Source organism: Hippoglossus stenolepis, chromosome 3, assembly GCF_022539355.2.
Source record: "Hippoglossus stenolepis isolate QCI-W04-F060 chromosome 3, HSTE1.2, whole genome shotgun sequence".
In the NCBI taxonomy this organism is placed as follows: domain Eukaryota; kingdom Metazoa; phylum Chordata; class Actinopteri; order Pleuronectiformes; family Pleuronectidae; genus Hippoglossus; species Hippoglossus stenolepis.
In genome coordinates, this window is record NC_061485.1 from 7,091,630 (window position 1) to 7,105,743 (window position 14,114).

Sequence of the window (14,114 nt, forward strand, 5' to 3'; positions counted from 1 at the left end):
AAAATAAATGTATATTTGCAAAAGACTTGTGTATTATTATTCTGACTTTTATTCCTCAGGGTAAAACCTTTATGAGATTACTGTCTTGGTGCAAACTCCTGGTGTCAGCCCCTGCAGGTTTGCCACACCCTCAGAGCTGGGGCGCCCTGCAGAAGGAGCCTCACCCACTCGTCGAGCCCAAGCAGTCGTACCTGTGTAATTATCCCCTGGGCTGTTCTCTCCTTTTCCCTGACAAACAAACCGAGAGGCTGCCTCGTCCTGACCTCCTCTCCAGATTTTGCAGCGCCAGGACAACAGCTCCAGAAATCCTTCAGCAATCTGCGGCAGAGAAACGACCGACAATGTCTCAAGAGGTGCCACAGACCAGAGTACCTGAGTTATTTCAGAGGAGGAGAGTAGGAAGCACAGGAACCGCAGGACACCACCGAACATGTCGCCTGGACACAGCGGGTCCTCAGGCTGTCCTCCACGTTATTGGGACCACTCTGAAGACAAACCTGAGCAGGTAAACTGAAATCAGATCATCCTGCAACACACGCACGCACGCACACACGCGTGCACACACACACACACACACACGTTTGTACTACTGTCTTAGTGAGGACACTCTTTGGCATGATGCAGTCCCTAGCCCCTAACCCTAACCATCCAAACTAAATGTCTTACCCTAACCTACACCTAATTCTAACCCTAACCCTTGAACCAAGTCTTAACCCTCAAACAGCCCATTGAAGAAGTGAGGACCGGTCAAAATGTCCTCACTTTCCAAAACTGTTCTCACTCTGTAGGGTCTATGCCTACAATTGTCCTCACAAATACAGGAACACACACACACACACACACACACACACACACACACACACACACACACACACACACACACATTTCTATAGTTGTGAGGACACTCATTGGCATAATGCATTCCCTAGCCCCTTACCCGGACCTTAACCATCACAACTAAATGCTCAACCTTAAACCCTCAAACAACCCTTTGAATTTGTGAGGACAAGCCAGTATGTCCTCACAATGACGGTTTTGAACCACAACTGGCCCTCATAACTATAGCAAGACAAGCACACACACACACACACACACACACACACACACACACACACACACACACACACACACACACTGCAAACACTGCACACACAGGCAAAATATTATCAGTGTCAGATCGAACTTATGTTTGAGGTAGGAAAAAAATACACTGTAAAAAAACATAAAATGTCGTGCACAGCAAAAGTGACCAAACACTTATTGTCAGATTAAAGTATTTTTTACTTTTACCTTTTTACAATAGGTTTTTTAAAATACAGATACAAATACATATATTCACCAAATGATTTGTATTGTATTTTTTTAAAATAGAGTTTAATACAATTTAACAGTCAAGAGCATAAAGCAATGGAATAATCCTGTAAAAAATCAATATGAACTTTTACTTTATGGTTAATATTTTTAATAAAATGAATTTGCTCTATTTTGTATTTATTTGTAGCATTTACATTAAATTTAGAAGTGTCAAGTCAAGTGATATAGTTATATTCTCGGAGATAAATGTGAAAGACAAAAACTACAACAGCATTTTTCCCACCCTAAAGCCAAACCTGTTCTCAAAATAAAGAAATGCAAAAGAACTGACCAAACAATACACAGGGGTAAGATGAAAGAGAAAGAGAGAGACAGAGAGAGGGAGAGCTGACTGGGGGTGGACCGTGGTGGGATGGGCCACAGCCACAGACTGACCAATCAGAGGCCGAGCCTTCAGGAGCTGCGGCCTCATAATCACTTGTTGAGCTTCTGCACTGAGTCAGGAGAGTCAGTAAAGACCAGGCTGCATCTAATAACAGGGCAGTCAGTAAAGACCAGGCAGCATCTCAACAGTACCAGGACATTTATCTGTCAGTAGCAGGCTGACTGTGGGGGACGACTGCAGCCATGATCCACCCCAGGACTCTCAGAGTAGATTATGGCAAAACTACAAGAATTCTATGCGTGGTTGGCTCGGAACTCAACGTGAACCTGAACAGGTGAGACTCTTGTCCAATCAGCTATCAGTAATCATTTGTGTTGAATGAAAGCGTCTCTCATATTATGTCCACCCCATTCATACATACAAGGGTAGACTGCAGCAGGGGCTATTTTAGAAGTATTACTCAGTATAATGTGCGTCTACAATTACAAAGCAACACAAACCACATTTACATCGACAAAAATGAGGGTTAAAACCACAATGAAGGTGGAATTTACTGCAGAGTTGATGCATTACAATTTGTAACAGTCGTAGGCTTTTTGAAAAATCTTTCATTGATTATAGATTAGGTATAGATTTCTTAATCGCAAATGTATTAAATACAACTGCTACAAAGTGTAATGCAACAATCCTGCAGTACATTCAAAAAACGGTTATTGTAGTTTGTGTTTTTTTTTTAAATATTGTACTGCATTACACTGAGTGGTGTTCCTAATATCTAGACTACCCGTAATTGTTTATATGTACAGGTTGGAACAAGAAAATAATGATATGCCTAACCTATATCAACAAGGCTGTGGAGAAGAGCAAGTTAATTTAGCTATATCAACAACCTGTGTGTTTTGGTTTAACCTCTATCAACTGGAAACATCATTAACTGAATCTAAATTCTAGCTAACCTATGTCAACAAGAATGAGGAAAGGATCATTTGTTCAGTTCCTGGTGGTGTAGGTCGTCTTTTGTTTGCACTGTGGAGAGAATCAACAGTCTTCTGTTGTTGCTATCAACTGTACACTGTGCTGCCAACAGGAGAGACTTTGTTGTACCAAAGAAATGTGGGCTATACGGCTCTGCCAAATGCCAGCCTACACAACAAAGCAGGGCCGGATTAATGTGGGTGAGTGTCACACGGCACAGCCTCCCGCGGTGCTTTGGAATCTGCAACAATAAAAGCTGCATATTCAAGGGAGTGGTTTTAGTATCTGAAAGATGTGCTTCTGTATCCTTCATCCTGTCGATAGCAGTGAAGAGATCCTTCCTGATGTGAGATATTGGGGACAAAGTCCACAGTGGAGCAGGAGCCACCAGGAAGCTTCAGCAGTTCAACAAATAAAGATTAAAAATTCACTTTATGGTCATTCAGACCAAACACAAGACAAGGGCACAGTACAATATCAGTTTTGCACCCAACTCACAAATATATTTTAGAATGGTAAAGTTTCTTAAGTAGGTTTTAAAACCTATCTAAACTAAAAATAAACAAGTCAATAAAAGAATAATAGATGAATATTGTACAAACAGACATTGGGATACTGAACGCTACTGACTGAAATTACACATATTGAATGAATAGATAGAGAGCGTCTCAGTCTGACGACTCCAATTCCAGTTCTTCATTTGGTCACTTTTTTAGACGTCAGCTGTCTCTCTCCTCCCTTCCATTGAAATATGAAAACACACTGACTCACTCTCATGACTCCAGCCACAGCTTTGTCTTTCCACCTGTGATGACATACAAGCTTGTGGCTTCACACGTTAATGCTCTTTCTCAAGTGTATAAAAATACACATCTGCTCTTATACACATGAAACATGTTTAACCTGAGTGACACCTCATCAGTCCCTTTAAAGTCAATCAAGCTGCACCAAATTTCACACACTCATAGATATCCGTTTTTTTTCCCAATCGAGATCCATGAACAATTCCTGGGAATAATCCTGGATCTTCCCCTTGATCCGCACCAAAATTGAATGAGTTTGGTTGTTTTGTGTTAACTTGCTTGCAAACAAACAAACGGACAGGGGGTGAAACATAACCTCCTCTGTGGAGGTAACGTTTCTGTGTGGTGTATAGATGCAGCCCTAATAACCTGCTCTTTCTCTTGTTCTCAGGAGCGCCCCTCCCAGCTCCAAGTTCTTCTCTGTGAAGTGCACCCCCAGCGTTCAGTGCAGCATCAGCCCCCCGCCCCAGGAGACCTCACACCTCTCCCCCATCCCTCTCAATGGAAACTCAGTGCTGCTCATCAGCATGAGCCGCGCCAGCGAGCATGAAAATGATAGCAAGGTAAAGCGGCACGACACCGTTATATATATCATATTTCAATATGTGCGAGAAGTGGGACGGGGACGGCTCCAGGAGACGAGCTGACAAAAGCAAATTCAAATGATGAATATGAGTCTGTCATGGAGCCCAAAGCAAAAACACTGCATGATAAAAAAAAATAATTCTACATTTCAAGAGAAGACTTCTACTCTACTGGAAATATATCAAACTCAGTGTCGCCCTCCTGAAGGCATTTGTACCTTTTGCTTTTTTTGATTTTTTAACAGATTTTTTTTTACAGAACCAGAGGGAAAGTCCACATTAAAAAGAGCTCAGTTGCAATATGCAAATCATTATCTTAAAATTTGTGGTTTCAAACATTCTCATTTTGGGAATCTAAATAATTTGTGCTTTTATTCTATTAGCTGTCTGTCCAGTACTATGGGGAGAGGACAGAGGTGTTGGGGAGAGCGATCCTGCACCTGACAGCCGTTGGTAAGTTAAAACATTAAAATGCAACACACATTCATTCTATTAAAATGTATATAAACCATGTAACAACTAATTATGTTAATAATTTGTCAGCGGAACATTAGTTGTGTGTTTAAATCACATCAGATTTCAGTCAGAACTCGTGTTTTTTAACCAGAACCATCTTTATATTGCATATATTCAAGCACAGAGCAACGTGCTCAACTGTGATATGGAAATATACTGTATATTAATAGCCTTTTGAAAACAATAGTTGTATCATGATAGGAGCCACTATCTTGAATGTGTCTGTGTCTGTCCCTCAGAGATCTCTCTGGATGTGGATGCGGACAGAGACGGTGTGGTGGAGAAAAACAACCCTAATAAGGTGATCTCTTTGTGACAGTTCAAGATGACAGCGCAAAGTTTGACACCAATGATGGAGGGATTTTCAGTCACTTTCTGATAAACAATAACATAACAATTTTAATGAATAGGATTCTATTTATTGAATTCACTCAGCGCTGTAGATTTCCTCATTTATTTATAGAGCTCCTGCGTCCTATTTAAGTCTTTAAACCTGTCGTGCTGCCAACTCTGCATGAGATAATTTCTCTACACAAGCCTGAAGGGGCTTATGTCAGAGATGGTTTAAAGTTTTGCTTTGTCAACTTCCTGAATGTTTTCTTGTTTGACAGTTTAATATGCACACGTTAAAGCCCTGGAGTTCATGCTCTGTTCATGCTGTGAAACGCAGAGCAGCAAAACTGTGAATTAAATCAATTCCCGTGTCTGGTTTGTTGAAACCCTGTTAGGGCTCCTGGATGTGGGGTCCTAAAGGACACGGAGCCATCCTATTGGTCAACTGTGACTCAGAGCGGACCTATTTTAAGGAACAGGACTCCGATCAGGGCCGCATCAACAAACTGTCAGGTGAGAGAGTTTAACAGTGACTAAGTTCTTCTGTCTGTACCGTGACCTTAATTACAAAAAGCCAGGCGTATTTGCTTTGGCAAAGTCAGCTGAATAAATAGGTGATATGGAAAATTACAGACAAACATGGAGAGGCTGGGTTGATAAAACCGAGCTATCAAATGACTTTGAAGTGAACAAACCAGTAGAGCTGAAATTTGATATTATAAACAGGTTTTCATTTATGCTGCAGCTCGACTTTCATGTGTGTACCTGTGTTTGTATATTTGACCACATGCTGTCGGTGTTTAGCTTCATCACTAGAGATGAATGTGAAAAAAAAAATCACATTTAATACCTCAGTGTAAAGTCTGTGGTATTAGGGCTCTCATGAATCTTTGTTTGGGTTTGTGCAGATCTGAAGGACATGTCGCACATGGTGCTGCGGACCAGAGGCCCTGCAAAGCTCCCAGAGGGCTACAAGCTCACCATGCACATCTCGCAGGGCGACGCAGAGAGCATGAGAGTGTTCAGGCCCAGATCCCTCAACACGTCCAACGCCATAAGTGAGTAAAGACGAAAGCCCCGAAACAGATGATGCAACATGCATGTAATGCAGCCTGTTGATTTAAGGCTTCGCACTGTTTTCATCTTTTATGTTTATCCCCTTCTTAACTGTTATTTCTTTCCTCTTCCCAAATTCGGTGCCTCAGTTTTTGAATGTTGTTTCTCATTTCACCAGCGAACTTCATCTATAGCTCCCCGTTGAGGGACTATCCACTGGTGCTGAACAGTGACATCCTGTCACAGGAAGTGCCGTACCTTGGCGACAAAGCAGAGATGAAGTTTTACGTGGAGGGCATCAGGTTTCCCGACAAAGACTTCGATGGCCTCATCAGAATCAACCTCAGTCTGTTAGAGCCCATTAGTACAGTTAAGACCTGCAGCACGGCACCCACACCTTTCTCTCATCTCCAACTCCCTTTTCTGCTCGTCTGTATTTTAAGTGACTTGTATCTTAGGACATTTTATGAAGAAAAATGTAGTTTGCCAAACAATCTGAAGTCAAGGTCCATAGTTTTACTTTTAATGATCTATTCAAATGATCTGGTTTATTGCTCCCAAATATCTATTAAATTTACCTTTTGAATTTGGTGATGTTCTTTGCTAATAATAAATGTTTACGAGAATAACCTTTCAGTCTCAGCAACATAAATAAACTTGATCCAATTTTTTTCCATGAAACTGTTTACCTCAAATAAATGATTAGACTTGAGTTTCTTTAACCGTCGTTACTCAGCAGCTTCTCTTGTTTCCACAGGGTCTCCCGGAGACGCCCATTTTCACAGACACAGTTGTGTTCAGAGTGGCGCCCTGGATCATGACACCCAACACCCTGCAGCCCGTAGAGGTGTTTGTGTGCAGGTAAGAGAAGACTGATGAATAATAAAGATGAAGTTAGTTGTTGCAACGGCATAGTCTTGCACACTCACTTCAATTTGAACTCATACAACTGAGGAAATGCTACAACTATTTTTGAACAGTCACTCGCCTACTAGAAGCTTTTGGGTTGTACTTTTAAATATTTTGTATTTTTGATTGGTCTTAAAGATTTGGTTTGTTTGGTTTACCAAAAAGAATGTGGCCAGTGTTGGAGTCGTTCATGCGGAAAACCATTTTGCGAAAAATACAATTATATTACTAACGTCAATTGTTTTTGTATTACTATAGAATGTAACATAGTATACAATGGAGATAGTCTTTTTGTATTGGACAGCTGAAGTACGATTTTGCCCACCAACTCACAAGACCTGCTCATGCTTCTGCATACCTGTATCTCTGTGGTCGTGGTTTCTAGCTTTCGCTTGAGGTAGTGCTAACTGCACAGTACAAAACTGAAGCAGCAATGCAATGTGCATTGCTAACATTTACTATCAAAAGTAATTATGCACTACCTTACAAGAGGCTGAAACCATATATCCTACATCTGCTGTCAGGTATCAGTCATTCTTTTGCATCTGCACACCAGTGTAGAGAATACTTGTGTTTGATCATCAGAAAAGTACAGCAAAAATTACATCTATACATACTAAATTATGCATATTTAAACATCATTTCATAGTAAATGTACATTTATACCAAATCAAATTTTTTTGTTTGTTTAATGAAATGACATGAAAAATTGCAACATATCTCCTGATGAAATCTGCACGTCTGCCTGTGGTTTACTTTCCCAGCACATCTGATAACTATCAGTTCCTGAAAGGGATGATGAAACTTGTGAAGAAGAGCGGGTACAAGCTGAAGATTTGCCACGAATATATGAACAGAGGAGATCGGTGGATGCAGGTCAGAAAATACATTCGCTGCAATGTAGATTTCAACTTCAACTGTCATTTGCAATAAGTTGATGTTTGCTTCTTATTCACATCTTTAACGTTTGTGAGACTTCTTCCACTTTATTCCATTGAGTTTTCTTCGTTTGGCTAAAGGCTTCAGAACTAAATCCAAATTGAATGAGTTGAAAATTCCATCTATAAATACTATGATTGTGTAATTGACATTAGTCATCGTGCGAGAATACGAGAAACTTCAGAAAGCGTCTGGGCTGTGACGAGCAAGTCGGTAAGTCTTAATGAGAACAAGGCAAGTCATAACATGTGGTTTGAAACAGGAAGTACATTCACTGTGTCATAGGTTTCATAATTCTCCTCGAAACAGTGTTACAGGATTTGAGGAGAAGTTGCATTACAGCACAACTAAAAAGGAGTTTATCTGGAAACAATGAAATCATAAAAAAAAAAGGAACATTTATATGAAACACAAAACTTGTACAAAGCATTCATGCAGAAAGCATAATGTTGTTATGTTAAATCTCTGATAAGAACTCAAACAGAGCAGAAAATATAACGTATATGATGTTTCAGGATGAGCTGGAGTTCGGTTACATCGATTCACCTCATCACCGGTTTCCTGTTGTTCTGGATTCCCCTCGAGATGGAGACCTCCTGGACTTTCCATACAACGAGCTACTGGTAATCTTAAAAAGCTTCCAGGATATGAAATGCTCCCGTAGAAACATGATTTTGTGTCTTATCTGATATAACTTCATATCCTCAGGGCCCTGACTTTGGCTACGTGACGAGGATGGCCAAGAGAAAGGATGTGAGCAGTCTGGACTCGTTCGGGAATCTGGAGGTTAGTCCTCCTGTTACTGTGAATGGGAGAAACTACCCCCTGGGCCGAATCATCATCGGAGTGGCTTTCCCTACGTGAGTCCTCAAGTTCCCCTGACTTACGAAGAATGTACGGACGGCTTTAGTTCAGTTCAGCATATTGAACAGAAGATTTATGAACACGTGCATCTCTTAATTTCCTTCAGGGCAACTAAAGGACGCAACATGACCAAAGTGGTTCAGGACTTCCTGTGGGCTCAGATGGTTCAGGAGCCAATCGCCTTGTTTTCTGATTGGCTCACTGTCGGCCACGTCGACGAATTCATGACGTTTGTTCCTGCACCTGACAGAAAGGTAAAGTTACCACAGTTTTAAACTGTAAAACTGAAACAATATAGAATGGCACTCAGTAGAGCTCAGACTGCACCTCCCCCAAGGCCAGTTTATTACTTGGTGGAGGTAATAAACTACAATTTCACATATCACTCCCCTGAATCTGCCTGATCCACGATTTATTAAACAAAAATGCTGATAAACGCCATCTTGCAATGTTTAAGAAAGTGGGGTAAAAAAAGTCCAGGATCCAACCCCCGATCTGGATCAGCAGCAAAATCTTTTTGGGATTCTTAAGTTTCATGGCAAACTGTAATTTGTGTGTAATCCTTCTGACTAACCAACAAACAAATGGAGAAAACCATAACTTCATTGGTGGTGGTAAATATGACATCATAATAATAATAATAATAACTTTTCAATACAAGTAACAAAGGGCTTTACAACAAACAATATACAATTCACAAACAATCAGAGTAAAGAAGTAATAATAATACAAATAATATAAGTCATAGACATCATAGGATAAAAACTTTTTGGGTCGTAAGAAGAGACATAAAACAGAATCTCACGTTGCCCGTTGCTGTTACTGCTCGATAGTGACATGCTGTTTCAGATGTGGTGGCATAGTTAAAGCTCTCAGGATACGATTCAGCCATTGTTATGTTTGTCTCTTGTGCTTCTGTTCACAGCATTTCCGGCTGCTGCTGGCCAGCCCCGACGCCGGCTACAAGCTATTCAGAGGCTTACAGAGCGATGGCCACGGACAAGCCAAGCTGTTCGACGGTATAGGCCTGTGTGTGTGTGTGTTAGTGGAGAACGTCTCATTCATGAACATCATCAAGTAATTCTTCAACTCTCACTCTGCATTTTATTCACAAACAGGTCTGAAAGAGGAAGAAGCAAGAACAGTGGACGATATACTCAGTGACCTGAGTTTCCAAGCTGAAAACAACTACGTGCAGGTGAGTGGGGATGATGAAAGACAGTGAAAATCATCCAGAGTCTGAGAATGTTGAATATTTCATTCTGAAACCACAGGCAGTAGTATGCTGCTGTAACAGCCTCCTCTCCATAGCGGGGCTTTCCACAGGATTTCAGAACCTGGCTGCAGGGATTTGTTCCCATTCAGCCAGAGGAGCCTGTCACAGATGTTGGGCGATAAGGCCTGGCACAGCGTCAGCGTTTCACTTCATCCCACAGGGGCTGGATGTGTGTAAAGTTACGCTGGTGCGACATGAGGATTTCCCCTTTTTTACTGGAACTAAGCGGCTAAATCTGAATCATGTAAAACAGCCCCAGACCTTTTATTCCTCCTCCTCCACCAATCTTCAAAGCTGCTACCAAACTGTGAGTTGCCATCTGAAAACCAGGGAGAGAAAAGGGACCCATCACTGATACCTCACCAGCTGACAGATCTCATGCTCTTGTGAGCTGACGTTGTTTCCAGAGGCAGTTTGTCGTCTCCATTTCCCAAGTTACAAACTCTTTTTACACACCAGCTCCTGTATGTGAGAACACAAACATCCAGCTCTTTAGTAAAATGTTCCTGTGAGCCCAAATGCGACAATACAGCAGGAGCATTTTTGGAGAACTCGCAGCGACTGAGAGGGAGAATACAAATATCTCAGGATGAATGAGAGGAGCCATGCTCGTGGAAGACGGCGACAAAAACTTGAAAAGAGAAAAAAGCTTTTTCGTGAGCCGATGTCAGTTTGAATGTGGCTGTAAACAAAAACACTGAGCAGCAGAAGTTCTACGTCAGGTCCCGACTCCTGCATCTTCTACCCAGGCACCGCTCCTCACTCGAGTGTTCTGGACGTTTCCCTGTTGCTGTGAACTCGTCTGACCTGGACAACCTCCTGCTGCGTTCTGCATACGTGAAAGACAAACTGATTTCTGAAACTTTATCCCCTTGCGTCGCCTACTGCTCCGGAGCAAGTTGTTTTAGCTCGGAGATGTTTGCACTTGAAGTGGACCAGGGTGAATTTAGCAATGCAGACATTTGACAAACAGAGATGTTGGAGAGATGAGTCACGGAGCTCTGCAGCTTGGGCAACATTTTTTCTGAGCAATTATTTGTTTTCAGACTGTTGAAGATAGTTATAGTGTGTTGTACAATACGTTGACTGCATATTTGTTTTCCTTCCTTCTCCCAGAGCTGCATCGACTGGAACAGAGACGTCCTGAAGAGAGAGCTGGGCCTGGAGGACGAGGATATCATTGACCTGCCGATCCTATTCAAGCTGACTGAGGGGCAGACCCACAGAGCAGTGGCGTACTACCCTGACATGGTGGGTTCAGACTTAATATCTAGCTGTGATCCCTTACAAATGGTTCGAATCCCACATCGGCCGTAGTCTTTCTTTGTGGAGTTTGCATGTTTTCCTAGTGTCTGCGTGGGTTTTCTCCTACAGTACCTCCTCTTACAGTCCAGAGACATGCAGTTAGGTTAATTTGAGACTGTAAGTATAAGTGTGTGAGTGATACGCGATACGCTGGTGACCTGACCAGAGTGAACCCCTCCTCTCGCTCAATGTCAGCTGGGATTGGCTCCAGCCCCCTCATGACCCTTAAAGGATAAGTGGCATAGATAATGAATCTACCATTTCCTAATGGTTGTTTCCGATGTAGGACGAATGAAAGCACTCATTAGTTAGAGATAAGCACCACTGAGGAGTCTTATCATCGGTTCATCTCTTTCCAGGTGAACATGATCGTTCTGGGGAAAAACCTGGGCATCCCGAAGCCCTTTGGCCCCAAGGTGAACGGTCGCTGCGTCCTGGAGGCGGAGATGTGCTCGCTGATGGGGGGGCTGGGCCTCACCTGCACCTTCATCGACGACTTCGCCTCCTACCACAAGCTGCTGGGGGAGGTGCACTGCGGCTCCAACGTCCGCCGGGAGGCGTTCGACTTCAAGTGGTGGAACCTGGAGATGTGAACAGGAACTGAGCAGTAGATATAGACGGAGGAAAGTTGTGACGGGGGGAATAGCGAGGGTTTGCTTTTTCAAATATAGTTTAGAGAACAATAGTATATTGAGTTTACTTAACGTTGGACGGGAATAGTTTTTTTTTGTAAGCGCCTTTCTTACCTCTGTGTCTTAAAATCATGCAAGTGCCACTTTCATCAACATTTCGTTTGCAGAAAAAAATCCCAGAGAGGTTTGATGTTGTGCATCTTCATATTTATTAAACCTTTTCGTTTGCTTCATTTACAAAAAAAGGATGTACAGCAATATTTACAAATCTTTTTAACACGGGCTTAAGCAGACTGTTGACAAGAACAGAATTACAATCATTTAAATCAAGCACATAGAAGATTCACTTCCAATGTTTTTGTGGTTTGGATCGACGTTGGCTTAGGACAGTGTTAAGCAGTTAGATGAATGGACCACATAGTGTGCTATAATATTACACAGCCACAAGAGGGCGTACTTCATCTACTCAAGCATTCCTGAAGTCCAGACGAAAAATCATTTGATCCAACATACTTATATTTAAAATCAATGCTATAGGCTGTAATACACACACACGTGTAATTATTACCAAAATATGCCTTTGTTTTCTGTGGAGTCAAATGCGAAATGTTTCTTTGTTTCTTGTGATTTGTGGCTTTTAACAGATTTTGGTCCAGTGTCTTCAAACATTTCGTACTTTCATGTGTAAAATGTAAATGCTTCTGTTGATTAACTAAAGACAATAAATCTCATGTCCGCTTCAGTTACACAACTGAAATAAAACAAGGGAACGAATCAGTTCTTTCCTTCACAACAAACGAAAAACAGGGGGAAGCTCGTCCACTCGAAGGAAACGTGAGCTGCTTCACACTTCACGCGCAGCATCACTGTTGGTGAGAGCAGACGTGTACGTACGACTGCATGTCCGCCTATAGTTTTACATTCAAGCCCAGCCGGCAACGCAGTGCCTTTTTAAATATGACCTTTACCTCAGAGCAGCTCGCGCGACAATCATAAAGGCAACGTCAAGACCCGTCACAGTGTAATTCATGACAAGTCATGTTTCTCAGCAGGTCAGCATCCGGGGGGAAAAAAAACGTAGTGCTTCGGTCATGTACATACACATCAAACTTTACAAATAAAGTAGGGAAACTGTGGCGTTTGGCTCCATCAGCAATGTGGAGATGTTGGCTGGTTTCTTCCCTTAATAAAAACACAAATCACAGGGGGATGGCACCAGTGTACAGGAGGAGAGGTTGTCTTTTTTTTTTGGCAAGCGGATTTACACCATGCACAGTACCAATAACACACCCGTACACAGACATCAAATCAACAAGTGGGGTGTGTGACAGAGAGCATTGGGAGCAGAGTTCTAAACAGCTTGAAGTAGGACGGGAGGATGCATGTTGCTGGTTGGGGCTCCACAGTAATTCTGTTCATATTTATATAGCATCATCACAGTCTGTTTTTCTTGAACAAAGAAATTTCGAATGGTAAAAACTACAGACACATTTTCTGTGGCGTATTCCAAGTAAATGATGCTTATGCAGCCACCAACAGCAGCATGGTCATGTACCCTCCATCGAAAACATGAGGAATTAACAACCAATATTCACCGCAGGATACTCAGAAGAAGAGGAATAGATAATAAAACTAAAACATGGCCTGACTGACACACACTCACACACACACACGCACACACACACACACCCGGTACATTTAAAACCCATGTACAATATCACAGTGGGATGCGAGGCTGACATTAAAACACATTTCCTCTCTAGTGCAACGCTTCTCTCTACGGACCCTCGGCTTCTCCTCTCAAGAGTAAACCCCCTGTTCATCAATTTCTGAAAAGCAGACACGACATTGGAGAGGGGCAGTTTACAGAAAGAATCAGGTCTCAGAGCTCAGAGCGTATACTGGCCTGGAGAGCGAGCAGGCAGACATACTCTGCTAAGCCAGCTGACACGTGACAGTCCGTCAGCCAGAGGTGGTGGTGGAGGTCTCTTTGTGTTCGCCTCGAGCGTTTAAGAGGGATTCCACGTGGAGCTGGAATGAGGGCGACAGGTAGGAACACGTCCGTGAAGCTGGATGTCTCGTCGTGACAGGTGGCAGATCCCTCGGTCTCCTGTTCGGGCTTCTATCTGCTCCCCTTCTGCATCAGTGGTGGAAATCACCACTGCCCTCTGCTCATTTTTGGCAAACGCCTCTAATGGTAATGCTGAGACGAAGGAGAGAAGA

At 42.3% G+C, this 14,114-nt stretch overlaps 2 protein-coding genes across 16 annotated transcripts in view; one reads left to right on the forward strand and one right to left on the reverse strand.

The window, feature by feature from the left end:
• Positions 1-135: 135 nt before the first annotated feature.
• Positions 136-12,653, forward strand: padi2 (peptidyl arginine deiminase, type II). Of its 2 annotated transcripts, none has more exons than XM_035153110.2 (16): positions 136-505; positions 3,869-4,040; positions 4,445-4,514; positions 4,817-4,878; positions 5,306-5,423; positions 5,819-5,968; positions 6,145-6,335; positions 6,724-6,827; positions 7,640-7,751; positions 8,330-8,437; positions 8,523-8,674; positions 8,785-8,932; positions 9,604-9,697; positions 9,797-9,876; positions 11,071-11,205; positions 11,619-12,653. In XM_035153110.2, the coding sequence occupies exons 1-16, from the start codon at positions 342-344 to the stop codon at positions 11,850-11,852; spliced, it is 2,094 nt and encodes a 697-aa protein (XP_035009001.1). In that variant the 5' UTR covers positions 136-341; the 3' UTR covers positions 11,853-12,653. The 2 variants fall into 2 exon arrangements, with proteins under 2 accessions (XP_035009001.1, XP_035009002.1); XM_035153111.2 differs by lacking the exon at positions 136-505 and adding an exon at positions 1,786-2,033.
• rap1gapb (RAP1 GTPase activating protein b) overlaps positions 12,082-14,114 on the reverse strand; it is a 100,706-nt gene continuing 98,673 nt past the window's right edge. For all 14 annotated transcript variants that reach the window (XM_035153104.2, XM_035153097.2, XM_035153105.2 and 11 more), the window contains one exon: positions 12,082-14,094. The gene's annotated coding sequence lies outside the window, so the exon portion shown is untranslated. The remainder of the gene's footprint in view (positions 14,095-14,114) is intronic.